Source organism: Cornus florida, unplaced genomic scaffold, assembly GCF_030987335.1.
Source record: "Cornus florida cultivar Cherokee Brave unplaced genomic scaffold, ASM3098733v1 CherokeeBrave_3.0.0_Hap2_Chr05, whole genome shotgun sequence".
In the NCBI taxonomy this organism is placed as follows: Eukaryota; Viridiplantae; Streptophyta; class Magnoliopsida; order Cornales; family Cornaceae; genus Cornus; species Cornus florida.
The window spans coordinates 101,448,725-101,467,330 of NW_026775575.1; the positions used below are offsets into that span (position 1 = coordinate 101,448,725).

The 18,606-nt window shown below is 37.1% G+C and overlaps 1 protein-coding gene and 1 long non-coding RNA gene across 2 annotated transcripts; one reads left to right on the forward strand and one right to left on the reverse strand.

Annotated features, from left to right (window-relative positions):
- Nucleotides 1-9,027: 9,027 nt before the first annotated feature.
- On the reverse strand, nt 9,028-13,961 carry LOC132308032 (G-type lectin S-receptor-like serine/threonine-protein kinase At4g03230). The gene is made up of 8 exons (XM_059805988.1): nt 12,481-13,961; nt 11,385-11,891; nt 11,003-11,170; nt 10,627-10,838; nt 10,342-10,552; nt 9,988-10,225; nt 9,702-9,852; nt 9,028-9,609 (listed from the first exon to the last, which is right to left on the reverse strand). The coding sequence occupies exons 1-8, from the start codon at nt 13,772-13,774 to the stop codon at nt 9,298-9,300; spliced, it is 3,093 nt and encodes a 1,030-aa protein (XP_059661971.1). The 5' UTR covers nt 13,775-13,961; the 3' UTR covers nt 9,028-9,297.
- Nucleotides 13,753-14,442, forward strand: LOC132308037 (uncharacterized). Its single transcript, XR_009482364.1, has 2 exons — nt 13,753-13,890; nt 14,048-14,442. It is a non-coding gene; the product is annotated as an uncharacterized LOC132308037 (long non-coding RNA).
- Nucleotides 14,443-18,606: the final 4,164 nt, after the last annotated feature.

Sequence of the window (18,606 nt, forward strand, 5' to 3'; positions counted from 1 at the left end):
CAGCTTCGTTATGGGGCCCAGCTAGCTCAACCACATTAGGGCGACTCCCTAGTCCCCTCTAGGCTATATTAACCTCCGGCCCGTTGGTAACCCCGCAGCGACCGGGTTTCGTATAAAACCATTTCATCAAAAACATGTCCCTGAAATTCCCCATATTTATTTCAAGAACAATTTCTCCCATTTCATGCAAACCTAATGGTATGTACATGTATATATGTTCCATACATTCAATGTCATGGCATTTAAAATTCTACACCATAAAATTAAACATTCAACATGTTCAACATCTCCCAAGTAATTATTAACACATTAAGATATAACAAAATACATTTAAGCATGCTTTACACATAAAACAACTCACATTCAAATACATGAATTTCTCTAGACAACATTTAAAATAATCATTTATACAATTAACTTCTAATTAAGCATGCTTGGCACAACAAATGATTATAACTCACAATGGAACAAGAAGGTCGTGAATTAAGGTGTCCCTACCTCAAAAGTGAGCCAAAACCCTTAAAATGGGTCTCTAAATTCGAAGTCCCTAGGAAGACCAAATCTGAAATTGCTTACACTAACGCGTAGAGCTTGTTGTGGGCTTCGTTTTGCCTCAAACGGCTCTCAAATCTACCAAGGATGAAGGAAGAAATCAAGAGTGGAAGTTGCAAAAAAAAAAGAAAAAAAAGAAAAACAGAGAGGAAGAAAGGCAGCGGGGAGAGAGAAAAGGAACAGAAAAAATGGGTCTGTAATCCCTTTTGGCACATGATAATATAAAATAAGTGGGTCCCACAGCTAAATAAAAAAATTTCTTTTAACCTATATATATATATATATATTGACACAGACATTACAGGCGGTCTCACCCACTCAGTCCAACAAACAGAAGACCTACAAGGTCTATCATACAACACCTCAAATGGAGCCATTCGGATACTCGCTTGATAACTGTGGTTATAAGCAAACTTAATAGGTAGATAATTTTCCCAACTACCACCTAAGTTAAGTACACATGCCCGAAGCATGTCCTCCAAGATCTGGATGGTACGCTCCGACTAGCCGTCTGTCTGTGGATGGAATGCCGTACTAAGATGCAACGCTAAACCAAACGCTGCTTGATGTCCTTCCCAGAACTTTGAAGTGAACTTAGCATCCTTATCTGACATAATGGTTACAGGAACTCCATGTAACCTTACAATCTCCTTCACATAAAGAAAACCAAGCTTCTCTGCATCGTCTGTTGCCTTAATAGGCAAAAAGTGAGCCGTCTTGGTCAACCTGTCAATGATAACCCATACGGCTTCATTGCCCCTCTATGACCTTGGAAGACCTGTCACAAAATCCGTAGCAATATGTTCCCATTTCCATTGCCCTACAGGTAATGGTTGCAACAAACCAGCTGGTCTCTAATGCTCGGCCTTCACCTGCTGACAAGTAAGGCACTTAGTCACAAACTGTGCAACATCTTTCTTCATCCCGTTCCACCAATACTGACGTCTCAAATTATGATACATCTTGGTACCACCTGGATGAACTGCAAAGCGGGAAGTGTGAAACTCTCGTAAGACGTCCTCATGACAAACCATGAGAACCACCAAAAAACCTCTGAACCGTAGACCCCCATCTGCATGTAAGGCCCAATCTTTCACTGTCTCACCACTAGAGATCAAAGCGTGAATGGTATCTAAATCCGGGTCCTGTCTCTGTGACTCAATCACTCGTACAACAAGAGTAGACTGAGCCACAATACTAAACAAGAATGCTGGCTCACTATCAACATCGTCATCAAAACAATACAATCCCATTTCTGTCAAATCCTTAAGCATCTTCCATTTTCGGATGGCCAAACTAGCCAAAGTTCCACTAGATTTCCGGCTTAAGGCATCTGCTACCACATTTGCCTTGCCCGGATGATACTGCAAGTCAAAGTTGTAGTCCTCCAAGAATTCAACCCATCTTCTCTGTCTGTTGTTTAAGTCCTTTTGAGAGAAAAGATACTTGAGACTTTTATGATCCGAGTACACCTTGAATCTCTCACCAAACAAGTAATGTCTCCAACATTTCAAGGCAAATACAACTGTCGCTAACTCCAAATCATGAGTAGGGTAGTTAAGCTCGTGAGTCTTCAACTGTCGAGACTCATAAGCCACTACTCTACCATCCTGCATCAACACATATCCCAAACCATCACGTGAAGCGTCACAATAAATTACATAACCCAAGCTACGCTCAGGTATCACCAGCACTGAAGCTGTAGTCAATCTTGTCTTCAACTCTTGAAAAGATGACTCACAGGCTTCATTCAGGACAAACTTGATCCCTTTCCAGGTTAAACGGGTCATAGGCGCTGCCAAACGGGAGAAATCCTTCACAAATCTCCAATAATAACCCGCTAGGCCAAGGAAACTCCGGATCTCAAAAACATTCTTAGGTTGTTCCCAATTCAAAACTGCTTTAACCTTTGATGGATCTACTGATACTCCACCTTCTGAAACAACATGCCCTAAAAATTTCACCTCTTGTAGCCAAAACTCACATTTTTCATTTTGGCATACAATCGGTGCTCCCGTAAAATCTGTAAAACAATACTCAAATGGATATCGTACTCCTCCCGAGATCGGGAATACACGAGAATGTCATCCACGAAAACTACCACAAACTGGTCCAAGTAATCGTGAAAGACGCGGTTCATCAAGTCCATGATGCCGCTGGCGCATTAGTCAAGCCAAAATGTATAACAAGGAACTCATAGTGTCCATACCGTATACGGAATGTTATCTTTAGGATATCCTCATCCCTAACCCGTAACTAATTGTAGCCTGATCTCAAGTCAATTTTCGAAAAACAACTGGCTCCTCTCAACTGATCAAACAAATCATCTATCCTTGGCAAATGATACTTATTCTTAATGGTAACACAATTCAACTTCCGGTAATTAATGCACAATCTCAAAGAACCATATTTCTTCTTAGCAAAGAAAACCGGTGCGCCCCACGGTAACACACTCGGTCGGATGAAACCTTTCATCCTCAAATCATCAAGCTGACTCTTTAATTCTTCCAATTCAACTGGTGCCATACGATACGGTGCCATAGAAATCAGCGCGGTACCTGGCATCAAATTAATAGAGAACTCCACTTCTCGGTGTAGAGGCAACTCTGTCAAATCCTCTGGAAATACATCCAGAAAATCACGAACAACTGTTAGATAATCTTCTTCCACAACATCATCCTCTTCGGCTATAAGGCTAGCCAAGAAGTAATCACCACGATGCCGTCCACGAACTCCATAAAACCATGAAATGTGGGAATCACTCCGATCTCCCACGAAAAAGAAACAGTCTCCCTCGGGAGTACAAACTATAACCCTTCTTCTGTAACAGTCAATCGTGGCATGAAAGGAAGCTAACCAATCCATCCCGAGAATGACATCAAAGCTAGTCATCTCTAGGAGGATAAGGTCAAACACAAAAGTCCGCCCGGCTATCACAATGGAACAGTCCCTCACGACTCGGCTTAAAGACACTGAAACTCCAACTAGTGTATCAACACACAACGCCCGATCCATAAAACTGACCTCTAACCCCGATGCAAGTGCAAATGATGATGAAATGAAATAATGAGATGCACCAGAATCAAACAAAACACGGGCCCAAGAACCAAACACTGGAAATATACCTCAGAGAACTGAAGATCCAGGAGATGCATCAGTTGGTGCAAGGGCAAAGACACGCCCCTGCGGTGCCTGTGCCTATGAACTACTAATCTGAACACCAGACTGTTGTGCCGACACAGTAGGAGTATCCCTCCTAGCTAGTCGTGAACCTTGAGAAGACATGACAGGCTATGGTGGTGGCGGCGGTGGTCTGAAACCTGACTGAACTGTAGCCGACTGTGACGGCTTCTGCCATGACCCTCTGCTATTAGTGGTGCCTGCTCCTTGACTCGGACAGTCTCAAATCAAGTGGCCCTGCTGGCCACACCCATAACAAACCCTCGGAGCTGAAGAAACTGAAGACGATCTCATGGGACAATTCGACTTATAATGTCCAGGCTGCTGGCACTGAAAGCAAATAACTGCACTCCTATCAGATCCAGCCGGCATAGGAATGGTAAGAGAGGGTTGTGCAGACTGTTACACCTGAAACTGAAATGAACCACCCTTGTTCCTTTTCCCTGAAGGTCCCTCTGCAGATGGTCCTACATTCCTCTTTTGTCTCCACTGTTCCCTTCTTACTTCTTTATCTTTAGCCTCCACCTCTAACATTAATGCCCTTTTCCACTGCCTTAGAATAAACCTTGATGCCCTGTGCTATTAACAACGGCCTCATTTGGTAGTCAAGTCCGGAGATAAACTTCCGAACCTTATCAACTTCATTACTCACCATCTCTGGAGCAAAGCGAGAGAGTGAGGTGAACCTGTTCTCGTACTCCGTCACCGACATATTGCCTTGGATAAGGCCAATAAACTGATTCTTTAACTCCTACCTATTGGAGGCGGGGAAATACTTCTTATAGAACAGCTCCTTGAATCTATTCCAACTCATCTCTTCAATTTTATATTGATTTGTGATCGATTTCCACCAAAACTTGGCATCCTTTGTGAACTTGTAAGTGGCTAGGATGATTTTCAAGTGATCCTCCTTCACATCCATAGAAGTTAATTGAGTTTCAACTTGCTCCATGTAGTCATCCGCTACCATGGGATCTGCACCGCCTTCAAACATCACTAGCATCAACTGAGAAAACCCTTTAATAATCTTGAGACACTTCCGTGCTGGCGTCTCCTTTACTTGCACTACCGGTTATGGTATCAGCTGCGGTTGAGTAGCAATGGTGGCCCTCAAGGCCTTCTGCAACAAGCGATTCAATTCTAGTTCCGCCGGACTTTCACCCTCTTCAACGGGTGCTTCCACATTATCCCTCCTTGTAGGAACAATTCTTGAGGCAATTAAATCCCGAAGAAGTGTGTCCTTATTAACTGGCTCCGCCGGATTGGAGCTCAAGCTCTCGCAAACATCACCCCTTGTTGGCCTAGGGCCAACTTCCCTGGGTTCCTCACGCCGTGATATCGTTCTATAAAACAAATAAAGTGATTCAATAACGATAACACTAAGGTCCAACCGTGTACAACTCAACATAAAAGGATGCTATACTAACACTTAGCATGTAATACTATGCAATGAACGCACTAATATAAGCATATAAACACATAAACACGTAAATAAGTAAACAGTTAAGCATGCTTTTGCACATAGCAAAACACTTTAACAATTAATCACATAAACTATGCAAACGACTTCCCATACAACCCCTATGTAGGCCTCTATCCATCGTCCTAATGGTTTTCGAACCAAGGTTCTGATACCAAATTTGTAACGACCCTAACTGATACCAAAATTTAAAAAAAAAAAAAATTCGGCATGACCTCTGCTAAAAATCGTCCTACAACAACCTGTTTAAAAGCATTTTTAACCTGTCCCAACACAATAAACATCTAATACATTCCATGGTGGTACAACCACATACTATATCATCCAAGTATCATAATTACAGTCTCAAAATACAAGATTAATATTGAATGTCCATGTTTTACAACGTTTAGACAACCCATACAAAAGTTACAACCCATAGGTATAATTAAAATATTAAAAGTCCATAAGTCGTCGTACAAAATACATTATGCTTAGTCTTACAAAAATAGAGTGACCCAAGTACAAAAATAACAAAATAAGCTCCTAATCCATATTAAGTCTATGGTAGAATGTCATCCGCCACTTCTTTCCCGTTTCCTGTAAAAAAATGTTAAATAAAAGGAGTGGGCAAAATTGCTCAGTAGATGATGCCTAAGACACACCTCTTGTATCCCCGTGAATCCAAACAAGGAATAAGACAATAGGAATTTGGGATCATGCAAAGCCGAGAAAACACAATATCAATTCTAAGTTCAAAACAAATAAATTTCGTGCCATGAATGCAATGTTATGCATGTCACTCCCCATTTTCAGAAAATATCATCATTTCACAAACTGTTAATATAACCCGCCCTTTGGTGACTCCGCAGCGACACGAGAGAATGATTGGCTATTGTCCCTGACCTTTGGTATCTCTGCAGCGTCATTTGAGGCCCAGATAGCTCAACCACGCTAGGGCAATCTCCCTAGTTCCCTCTAGGCTATATTAACACACCAGCCCTTTGGTGACTCCGCGGCAACCGGATTTTTCTCAAAAACCGTTTCATCAAAGTTTCCGCAAAAACTCCCTTTTTCATTATTATCAAATCATTGTACCCTTTTTCTTTTATACCTAATGCTATGGATGCAAGTCACATGCTTTACCATTTCCAAGACATTAAAGAAATTTCTACTACACAATTTAGCATGCATCCATATAGTCATTTTAGCAAGATAATAAACACTTAGGCATGACAATTAACATATTAAGCATACTTTACAATAATTCTAAAAGAATTTTCATATACTTCCATGAATAATTTCTAGTAATTTTATCAACACAATCATATAGAGAATCCAATAATCAAGCATATCTTTCATACAATTCAACAATTTCACATAATCACATATTATATATACAAAATCAAGTCATTTAAGAAGCAAATAAATCAAATTGATCATGCTTGACAATAATTATAGTAGAATGACTCACAATAGTACAAGGTGGTGAGAATTAGAGACTCTTACCTCTATTATATGCAAAACCCCAATTTGCACTACAAACTCTCAAAATGGGTCACAATTTTTGGACTCTCTAGGTTGCTCAAAACTGAAATTGCTGGTACACACGTGTAGACCTCACCGTGCTCTCCGTTTTGCCGCAAACGGTACTCAAAATTACTAAGTAATGAGAGAGAAATCAACAATTGAAACTTGAAGTGAAAAAAAGAAAAGAAAAAGAAACCCGAGAGGAAGACACGGGACAGAGACGGGAGAGAAGGAATGAGATTACATAGCTAAAAAGAAAAATGTGGTCTTATGACCACTTAAAACTTTTGTGGTCCCACCCAATTGTTTGTTTGTTTATTTATTTATTTATTTATTTGCCTTTAAATTCACACCACGCACACACAACTACATATATATATATATATATATACACACACACACTCACATAACACAGACATTACAGACTTGAATTGAAGAAGCAAATAATGCTATTACATCGCTAATACACAACTTGAGTACAATACTGCTTGTATTTTAGACAATTCACTGATACACAGTGTTGCTACGCATAATGGAGGGAGAATTAGATACATGTAGATTGAAATTTCTTAACACGGAATTAACAGTGTTATAGAAAAATAATCTCAAATACAATAATTCCATAATTAAAGACATCAAATTTAACTAAAAACAACACATTTAATGCATACTCTAAAGACATGCATTATATCAAATGTTTAACATTTAATAAAAACTGAAAGAGAGCATTTCTGTCCGCATCAGTTTCTCCCTTTTTATTTTTCCCTTTTTATTTTTCCACGGGCTTGTAAAAAAGAGGGGGATATTACAAACTTTCCTTTTCCCTTTTTTTAGCGGCAAGGGTATCAAATTAATTAAATGGGACCGACCATGTAAGGACTTCCAAGTCAACCTACCTGTATGTTTGTTCATGTCTTTTCTATATATACATCTTTTTACATGTCAAAAATAATCCCTTCCATGTACCAAAAATAAAATTTATTATTTTAATTTCAAAATACTAATTCTATGCAAGTGAATATAATGAAATTCTTTGTTTTGTTTTGCTTTAGAAAATAATGTTATAAGCGGGTTGGATAATACCAACTCTTCTGACAGTCTCGAACAAATTGTAAAGGAAATTAAAAAAGAATGAATAAAAATTTTGCCATGTAAAAATTGAATAAAATATTTTAAGAGGTTAGATCAAGTTGCCACAGCACAGGAAGCTTATTAATGTAATTAGCTCTTGAGAATCATGGATAAAATGAAAATTCTTAATTTGGGACTTGACAAAGTTGAATTAGCACCAATAAAAACACAAAAACAAATGGCGACAGTTTCAACCCCAATATAGCTTTTAATACTTAAAAAAATAATAATTAAGATTGAAATATCAGATCGAGAATCCTATTTCATATATTTTTGTAAAAAAATAAATTCCATTTAGAATGTAAATAAAAGGACTCTTTTCACATCCGTTCATCATACATGCATATATGTACAAATTTTCAGAACTATTTTAATAAATATTTCACCATAAATCTAGTGTTTATGTCAATATATATATATATATATATATATATATATATATATATTTTTTTTTTTTTTTTCTTTTCTTTTCTCAGCAAGGCAAAGAATGAACCATACAATACCCCAAAAAAAAAAAAAAAACTAAGGACCAAATAAATACACACCGAATGCAAATAGTCGATACGAGCCCACAAGCAGGGAACAAAAACTCAACAGCCCATGAGAAGAGGTCCAACCCAATGAAGGGCATAAAACAAGGCAAAGGCAACAACTCACAGTGCCCAAACAACACAACCACAAATTTGAGCAAATGAGTTAGGTATTCTCGATCTGGCCATTGTTGTAATCCAAAACAGAGCAGCAATTTTGAATAAAATGGAAAGGAGGCGGCTTCTGGTAGAATCAAAGATGAGCTTTCTGGACCAATTCAGAAGAAGACTGAGCTCTACCAAAAGGTACGATTATTCTCGCTCCTTCTATATGAATTACAGACACTCACCTCACCTACACATACATAGTTTCAAAAGGAAATTAGGGGTTGCATTAGAACTCGAGGTCCAATTAGATTTAACTCTCATTTGAATGACCAAAAGCCATGCCCTCAAATCAACTGAACTTTGTGAACAACTCCACTCCGGCCTGTATAACTTAAAGATGCTACATAATTCCCCCAATGTACTGTAATTAAAAACACATATAAACACACACAGTAAATGGGTAATCTAGTTTATACCTGAATGTTAAGCAAAGTGAAAGCTCTGATACCAAATGTTGGACTGAAATGGTGGTGGGACTTGAATCTAAGAAGCAAATAATGCTATTACATCACTAATACACAACTTGAGTACAATATTGCTTGTATTGTAAACAATTCACTGATACACAGCTTTGCTACACACAATAGGAGACCCAAGGTCTCCTGTATATACTACAAGGGTGCAATTCTCAACCACATCTTTAAGTTGGCAGACATAGAGGGAGAGAGATATACATGTAGATTGAAATTTCTTAACACCAAATGAACAGTGTTATAGAAAGATATTTCCGGATAAAGAGAATGTTCCCTAGCGGCCTTCTTCTAGAGTGGCTGTTAACTCATTATTGGTGAGAGTTTCTGGTTTACTGGAAGAAGAAGAAGGTGTGGTAGTAAATTTTCTCCTTGCAACAAAAGCTGGTTGTTTAGGATTTGGAAGAGTTGCAATTTCACTTCCCAGCATGAAAAGTACATTTGACATGGTGGGACGATCACCAGGATCTTCTTGTACGCATAATAACCCAACAATTATGCACTTCAGGACTTCACTTCTGTTACATGATTCAACCAGCGTTTGATCCATCAGATCCAGTGTCTTATCCTCTCTCCATAATCTCCATGCCTGAGTCAGATAGTTATGGAATCAGAAGCTAACTAAACAATAATGATCAAAATATTGTTGGGTTTGAGAAAGTTTTGATAAGCAGCACTTACATAACCTAAAAGGTTCGAGGCTTGTTCAGATTGATAAAATCCTGTGTTCTTTTTCCCACTAATAATCTCGAGTAAAACAACTCCGTAGCTAAAGACGTCAGACTTAACTGAAAACAACCCATCTAATGCATACTCTGGAGACATATAACCACTGCATTATATCAAATGTTCAAAGCATTTAGTATTAAATATGTCACAACCTTTTTCCCCTAAAAGATGACTTCATCTGTGCTGCAAAACTTAGTAATACTAGCTTTGATGCTCAGACCAAGACTGCTATACTTACTAGGATCCGATAATTTTGTTTGTGTTTGCTTCTATTTCTTTGCTGCCCATTATCCTTGCCAAGCCAAAGTCTGAAATTTTCGGGTTCATCTCCTCATCTAATAGAATGTTGCTTGTTTTCAAATCTCTATGAATAATCCTCAATCTAGAATCTTGGTGAAGATAAAGAAGTCCTCGAGCGACCCCCAAAATGATGTCAAAGCGTTTCTCCCAATCCAATAACATGCAGATCGTTGGATCTTGCAAGGTTTCCATTGCAAAGCATAATTTTAGTAAAGCTATCTTTGGTTTCTGTTAAACAAAAATAGTAATATGCATGCACTAAAAGTCTAAGAATATCAGTATAGAGGCTAACCAAATATGAAGGCATCTAAGCTTTTGTTGGGCATATATTCGTAGAGTAATATCTTTTCATCTCCTTTGATGCAATAGCCCAAAAGTCTAACGAGATTTCTGTGTTGAAGTTTTGCAATTAACACTACTTCATTCTTAAATTCCTGCAAGCCTTGTCCAGAATGGCTTGACAACCTTTTCACGGCAATTTCTTTTCCTCCATGAAACTTACCCTGAAACACACTATCATTGTGATGCAATAGTTAAAGAACAATATTAATAACTTATTGACCAAAAGGATTATAACCTTGTAAACAGGCCCAAATCCCCCTTGTCCAAGCTTATTTGCTTCTGAGAAGTTTTCTGTAGCAGTAAGTATGCTTTCCAAATCAAAAAAAGGTACATCAATGCCTTGCTTATCTTCTTCTTCAAACTCTCTTGAGCTTATCAAGTCCTTGACTCGTTTTTCACTATCAAACGAGTGAAGAACAGGATTTCCTTGGATTCTTTGTCTGCTTTCTGAAGTCAAAACATAACAACTTGTTATTGGGAATATTACCTAAAAAATCGAGTTTCTTAGTGAGAGACACACAATAAGCAAAAAGAAGAAAGAAACTATATATATATATATATATATATTCATGCATAATGCATGTATATTCATTGTTTAAAACTAGTTTTACCTTCTCTTTTCGCCACAAAAATTCTTCGGTATATAATGTAGCTAATGCTGCATAAGAGTACAACCACAACAATAACAATAACAATGACAAAGATAATCACGGATTTCAAAGAAACCGACACATCCTTATGCTCAGATTCCCCAGGTTGCTTAGTGTTGTTGCTAACTCCTGGAATAAAAAAAGGGACTAATTTGTTACTTTTATGTGGAGAAAGGAAGTCTGGTCATCTATGATTCTGTTAGGAATGCCCAAAAAAGTAGATAAAATTAAACTGAGGAAGTATTACTTTTCATTTTATTTGGCATTTTAGATTTTCTCCGATTGCATAATCAATGGCTGATCGATTGTCTTAATATTGACATGCATAATGTAGCAACCTCACCTTGAGTACAATTTAAACTAGAGCCATTCCAGTGATAGTTTGCAATGCAAAGGCACCTTGCGTTCCCATTTTCTGTTATATTGCAACTAGAATTAGGCCAATCTTTGCAGTCTTTGGATGAATTACAGGTCGGCTCTTGTGGTGGTTTCCAAGCAATCTCTATTTCATTCCATCCTTTCATGGGTATATGAGAATTACGAGAACCCGGATCAGTGTAGCACCAGTCAGCTGTGATATTAAAGGGAAGTGATGCGTTCAGCTGTAGCTCTTCTCCTGAACCTCTTGCCTCACACTTCTCAGAACTTTTTGATTGAATGACAAATTTATTTGTATCTGGATTGATGCTAGTGACTTGGAAGATGTTCCTGGGTGTGCGGAAGCTAAGATGGCCTGTCAAGGAATTGCAGAGGAAGCTGAAGTACGTGGAATCACCACAGTTCGGTCCAGTGCTTAGTGGATAGGGAATAAAATTTGTGCCACAAGTGTCACAGTTTCTGGTTGTTAATCCTGCCAAATACAGAGTTAGTAATTAGTTTTGAAAACTGAGCAGTTTGTGCGAATTTGAGTTGGCCTTACTAATTTTGTAGTTTTGTGTTCAAACCTCAAAGGGATGGATGCAAATGAAGCCAAGATTCAGTCTGTGCAGGCTCTGCTCAGCTGGTTCATTTGTGGTTCAGTTCAGGCTTGGTTTGGGCTGTGTCCAAGATGCTTTGGCTCGTTTATGAACTTATACGAGCTTACACAAGCTTGTGTTCGTGAACCTACAATCATGAACTTATACAAGCCCCTACAACGTGAACCTACAATCATGAACTTGTACAAGCCCCTACAATCATGAACTTATACAAGCCCTCGTTTTTTATTGTGCACACGAAAGCCTACATGAGCTTAGTTTTCACAAGCCAAGCTTGAACTTGGATGGTTTATTTAACAAAACAAGCCCAAACCGAGTTTTAAACAAATTGATCCCGTGTTACTGCTTAACAACTGAGGTCATTTGGAGCATTATTTGAGGGCAACACTAGTGCAATTTTTCCTTTTGAGTTCCATAGAGTTTGTGATCAAATAAAAAAAAATTCAGAAACAGAAAGCCTACCTATATCGGAAGCCTTGACACGCAAACAGAGAGCATTGGCAGCAGCAGCATACTCCTCCTGTAAATTACCGAGTTCCCCATTCGTGGTCGTCCACATCCAGCATGCTTTCTCACTGCTGCTACCACGTACCAAATTTAGTGGTACAACATACGAATATGCCAAGCATTGGCAGTTGTGAAGGCACTCGTCTTTGCATTCTTCCTCAGAGTTTGCATTAGGGTACTTGTAGTCTGGGTTCTTTACTTTGATCTTGGTCAAATTCAAGAAGGCGTCGCTCCCAGTACATGTGGTTGACTTTCTAGTACACCCACCAGAAAAATCTCCAGAATTCCAATTATCAGGAAAGTTAGGCTTGAACCCTGGCAAGCACTTGCATACCAATCTGTTCTTACTATTGCAGCTGCCAAAGTTTCCACAATAATTATACACACTGCATTGGTCTCTCGGCTCTGACCATATCAGAGACCATTTCTTCATTTTATTATCCCATTTGAACAACTGTATCTGCCCAGAATCATCCATCACCAACCGCCTATTATCATAACCCGAAATTGATCCAAATGTATAGTTGATAGATCTAGAAGTATTAGTAGTAAAATTAGATAAGAAACGCACTACAGATGCACTCATATCATTGTAGCTGATGAATGCACCTGACTCTCCATTTTTCCAGTATGTGATTGACCTTTTCTGGATGTTGTAGAGGTAATCACCTCCCTTATCTTTCTCGAAGGTAAAGTTTCCGGTTCCCGGGTCATCACCACTTCTCCAAGAAGTCAACTTCAGGTTTTCATCCATCTTCATACCTGGAAGAAATGTATTGGTTGGATGATCGAAGCTTTGCCAAATGGTGTTTCCAGATTGAGCATCACTTAAAACCAAGTTCCCGGAATCCAAAAGCTTCACCATCGTGCCAGAATAAGGCTGAGAGCTTTGGGGATCGGTGTAGAAGTAGGAAGTATTTCCTTTTTCATCCATCAGCACGAGGTTGCCATGCTCTCCAACCCCAAAATACCCCGTCACTGATGCTGGCAGTGGTGTATCTCGATTGGCAACCCAAACAATTGTTGGTGGATTTGAGAAATTGTAGTACCGCACACCCAGATATCTTTGATCATCAGTCAGGTTAAAAAACCCTAGTTGGAATCTTTGTCCCGCAGATATCAGAGATTCGTCTTCACTTATCAAACTACTACCTTTTGTTATGTTATCTGATATTGCAGCACAGTGCTGACCAAAAATGTGCACAAGGAAGAATACATGGCAGATAAAAGCGTGTGATTTACAGGCCATGGAGTGTGAATAATTACTGATCTTCCTTCGTTTTATTGGGCTTATGTATATATATGAAGAGCTAGCTTGAATAATTGAGTTGGTTGTTGCTGGAGTAGGAGTGCCTAGAATAAAAGGTCTGCTGCTAAACTAACTAGTTTCCTGTCTGTTTAAGTGATTTGGAGTGGTGCCCTTTTGTAATTTATTTAATTACAAAGGTGCCGCTATAAAGTACTTTTATGTGGATAGAGTTTGTAATTGTGGTATTGATTTTAATTATTATTCTCTGTTCAGTCAGGTTACTTGGGTAGGTGGCTATCATGGTTAGCCTTTGTTAAAAGTGAACGTGAGAGCTGGTCCTCCTGATGCGACTAGGCTGCGATCCACATGGTTAGCCGTGGAATGTAGAAACAAAAATGCTTTTAAAGTCTAGATTCCAAGTATTTTGAGAGAAAGAGAGAGAGAGTACATTTCTGTCGAATCGGTGCCTCCTTTTTACTAATTTTTATATGATTGGGGGAAGAGAGAGGCGCATGCCACACATGTTTCTTTTTCTTTTTCTTAGTGGAATGAGTATCAAATTAATTAAAAGGGACCCATGTAAAAGACTTGGACTTGCAAGTCATTTTTCTTTTTCTATGTCACTGTGTGTAATGAACTTTTCTTAATTAAGTTTTTTATTTACTTTATTTTTTTAAAGCCTTTTGTTGATACTCTGTCAATTCTTAACGAATTTCTCATGAAAATTATAATTTAAGATTGCTTCTTCAAAGAAGTCTATTTCATACTCCCTCTTTCCTCTAATTTTTATTTTTTATTTTTCAAAACAAGAAATGTTAAATATTAAGTTAGTAGATGTAGATGATCAAAGTCTGATAATTCAAGATTCACGGGAGGCACTAGTCTACTAGGCTATCGAGGCGTTCCAGATTAAACATTCTTTTTTAAAAATCAAACTTTTTAAGTGAATGGGTTTACATTTATTTTGGGAACAGTCAAAATTGAAAAGTTGGACATTATATTTTGAGACAGATCAAGTATTATTTTAAAGAACAAAAAATATCTAATCTTTTTTATTTTTAGTTGATACTGACGCACCCCCTCCCCTTTCAACGAATTGTGAGTAGTCAATTTCAACGAATTGTAAGTATTAAATTCTTAAATTTGATTCATCAATGATCAAATGACTTGTCCACTTAAGCCAACTTGAGGTTAAACAAATTCTGCTGAAAATAATGAACCACTAAATTTGGCAATGAATTTTCCAATTATTATTGTTATTTTTTGATAAGGCGGAGTATTCGTGAATAGAATGGGAAAAAAACAGTTACTTATGATGGAATCAAATATGAGCTTCTCTACTGATCGGCAAGAAGGCTTGTGTAACAGGTGGATATCGTAATCCGATACAAAAATTGTCTGTATATAATATACCCCAATTTGACATGGAACAAATCTTCTCTTATAACAACTAGGCTTTACCGAAGGATACGATCGTTCCACTCCTTGTAAATGAATTACACACACCTAGACATATCTTCCAAAGCAAATTAGGGGTTGCATTAACGCCCAATGATTTGGATTTAAGTGCATTGATATACTCGATTTCGATGAGTATGACCAAAAGCCATGCCCTAAAATCAAGTGAACTTTTTGAACAACTGAACTCCAATATGTTAATGATGCTCTGTATAATTTCACCAGGATAATTTACTTCTTCTGTTAATTTTATTTTCTTACAAAAAGACTCTTATCTATCTATGGACTGCAAAAGCGATAGATAGATGGATGGATTGGAATTAGGAGAATTTTGTAATTTCTCTGGCATATCACTATCGGTGCTACCCTTTTTTATTTTTGATGTTGGTATGGGTATTGGAAATATAAAAAGGGATTCCACCACCTTTCTATTGTCGCAAGACGCCATCGAGGGAAAACAAAATCAACCTTCTACTTCTTGATAATGAGGCCGGTAGGGTAGGGTAGTAAATTAACTGTGCAACATAGATCACAATGCAACAACTTTAGTTAATACTTTCATCCACCAACAATGTCCGGCCTGTGTCAAAGAAGATGCCTCTTTTAAAAAATCGTTTGTGAATCAGATCCTCTAAAAAAATATATATATTTTTGAAATAGAGGAAGTAATATTTATGTGGTGCATTTATCACATAAAATATTATTAAATTAATAATTTAATATTTTTAATTTAAAGTTATTATATTAACAATTTAAAATTATTGCATTAAGAGATGATCCTAATTCAGGATATACCAAAATTTTGAAAAGTAAAAAATTGTATAAAAACATGCGTTGTTGCAATTATTTAAAATTCAGTTAAAAAAGACTAATTTTAAAAAACTTGTCCCTTAAAATTCTTTTATTTCTTGAGAATTGTCTTTAAAAAATTGAACCAAGCTAGCTGCCTTACTGCTTTAAAAGAGTGTACCACATCAAATTCATGGGCTAGGGTTTTAAAAGTCATAGAGAATGTATGAAATGTCCCGTACCTATCAAAGAAATTATAGGAACGTTGAGAATTGAAATGCTGATAGAAATAAATGGGTGTGTCAATTTTTAGTAATTTAAAAAAAAAAGAAAAAAAAAAAAAAAAAACATATATGAACTCATTATTTATTAATGATAACAAAAGTCGGTAGTAATATCTTCTAAATGTTTTCGATAGTAAGCTTTGTTTTTTTTTTTTGCCAACTGTCTTTTGGTCAACTTAATTCTCTTAATTTGAAAATTATTTGGATGGTAACTCCAATTGCAAGTGCAAGTGCAGGGTACGTGATTAAAAGTGAAATAAAATTTTCATTTATGATCCCCATGTATGTACATATATGTATATTGATCTCATGAAATTACATATGTGCTGTGGTGCATGGTGTTTGTCAGTTTGTGGCGTTGATTTTAAATTAATTATTATTATCCTTTGCCTAGTGAAGTAGCTTTCATGGTTAGCCTTTGTTAAAAGTGAATTAGTCCGGAATGTGATAGATGACCCTCCTGATGCCACTAAGGTGAGATCCACTACCTTTCGTGGTTAGCCTTGGAGTACTGAAATCATCCATTTCCCTTTAATTCTATGTATTAAATTGTGATTTTTCAAAGAATATATCAAACTCATTTTTATCGGTTTGAACAAACTTTCTAGAGGGAAAACAAATCCATGGATGCCACACAATTTCCTTTTTCTTTGTGGGTAGAGGGTATCAAAGTAATTAAACGCAACTATGTAAATAAAGACTTCAATCTATCGTAATTTGCAAGTTTGTTTATGTCTCTTCTATATAGGATGGATGTTGTTAAAGTGAAACAAACTTTCTCCATTTCTTTATCAGACAAATATGAGATAACACTCGTTATGAACTTTTTAATTAATTTATTATTATTATCTGTTTCTTTAGGATTTAAACACTCTTGACATTTTATTTTAGAATATGAGAAAGTACCACCAAACCGTATCCTTTAATCTTAATTCATTCATAAACTCTTGGAGTGATACTTTCTTTTTCAAAGCCTTTTCATAAATTCTTTGTCAAATCCTAGTAAGTTCCCATGAAAGATGAATAAAAATCACAAGATGCAACGAGCTATTGCCTTGCAGGTTGGAAATTTAGTGGAATTTATTATACTTTGCTTGTTTTTAGAAAATAATGTTATACAACCTGGTTAGATAAGACAAGTTTTCAGACATCTCAACAAATTTGTTAAGAGAATCAAACAAGATGAATGAATAAAATTTTTGACATGTAAAAATTGAATAAAAGTGTTTAAAGGTTTAATCTAGTTGCCATAGTAAGCTTATTAATGTAGTAAACTCTTGAGAACCATGGATAAAAATGAAAAATCTTAATTCTTGATGGGATGCTAATAAAGTTGAATTAGCACAGGAAAACACTAAAACAAATGTCAAATCTTTTTGTTGTTCCAAGCCCAGATAGCTTTTAGGTTATGTTTGACTACATAAAATTGGAGTCTTATAATTTGAATATTGGAGGAAAGTAATTCAGAAAATTAAACTAAAAATTTCGTTAATTTCAAATTTATGCAGTAGAACCCACCCTTAATACTTTAAATAAAAGTAATTAAATATTGCTTCTTAAAATAGTCCTACTTTGGAGAAAAATATCTTTGTCGGATGTTAAAATGTTTTCCTTATAAAATGTTATTTTTATGAATATGACAGCAGAGCGATTCTTGAATAGAATGGAAAATGGAATCAAAGAAGAGCTTCCGGAAAAGCTAGCTTTTTGTCACGGGCTTAGAGTTTCAGCACCACTCTAGCTGCTCCCGTGCGGCACCAAGACGTTGCTTTCATTCTCGCAAGTACTTGGTCAGCCTAACTCCCGTGCACACCTTAGCCAACACACTCCCCTCGTGCGCTTACTAGTGTTGTAGTTGCCCTTGCCCTCTCCTCACTTGGCTTGCACACTCACACACACTAAGGCACTTAAGTTGGCAAGGAAAAAACACTTCTATTACTTCAAAGAATGCTTTGTACAAGGCTAGCACTCAAGTTCTCTACAAGGCTCTCAAGACTCACTCTAGGACTTGTTGCCTACAAAATGAAGTCCTACCTCTATTTATAGGCATCCCCATCCCTAATGGACGGCTAGGATGCATTCTAACCAACGGTGGAGATTGATTATCTAGAATCTTCTCCCACCTTCTTCACACTTCCATACTTATCTACTAGTATCTACAACATTCTAGAATTCTCCATACTACTCCACACAACTCTGGAGTACTCTAGAACCTTCCACACACTTCTACACATTTCTACACATATCTAGAAACTTCCACATAACTCTAGACTATTCCGGAAGACTCTAGAAACTCCACTT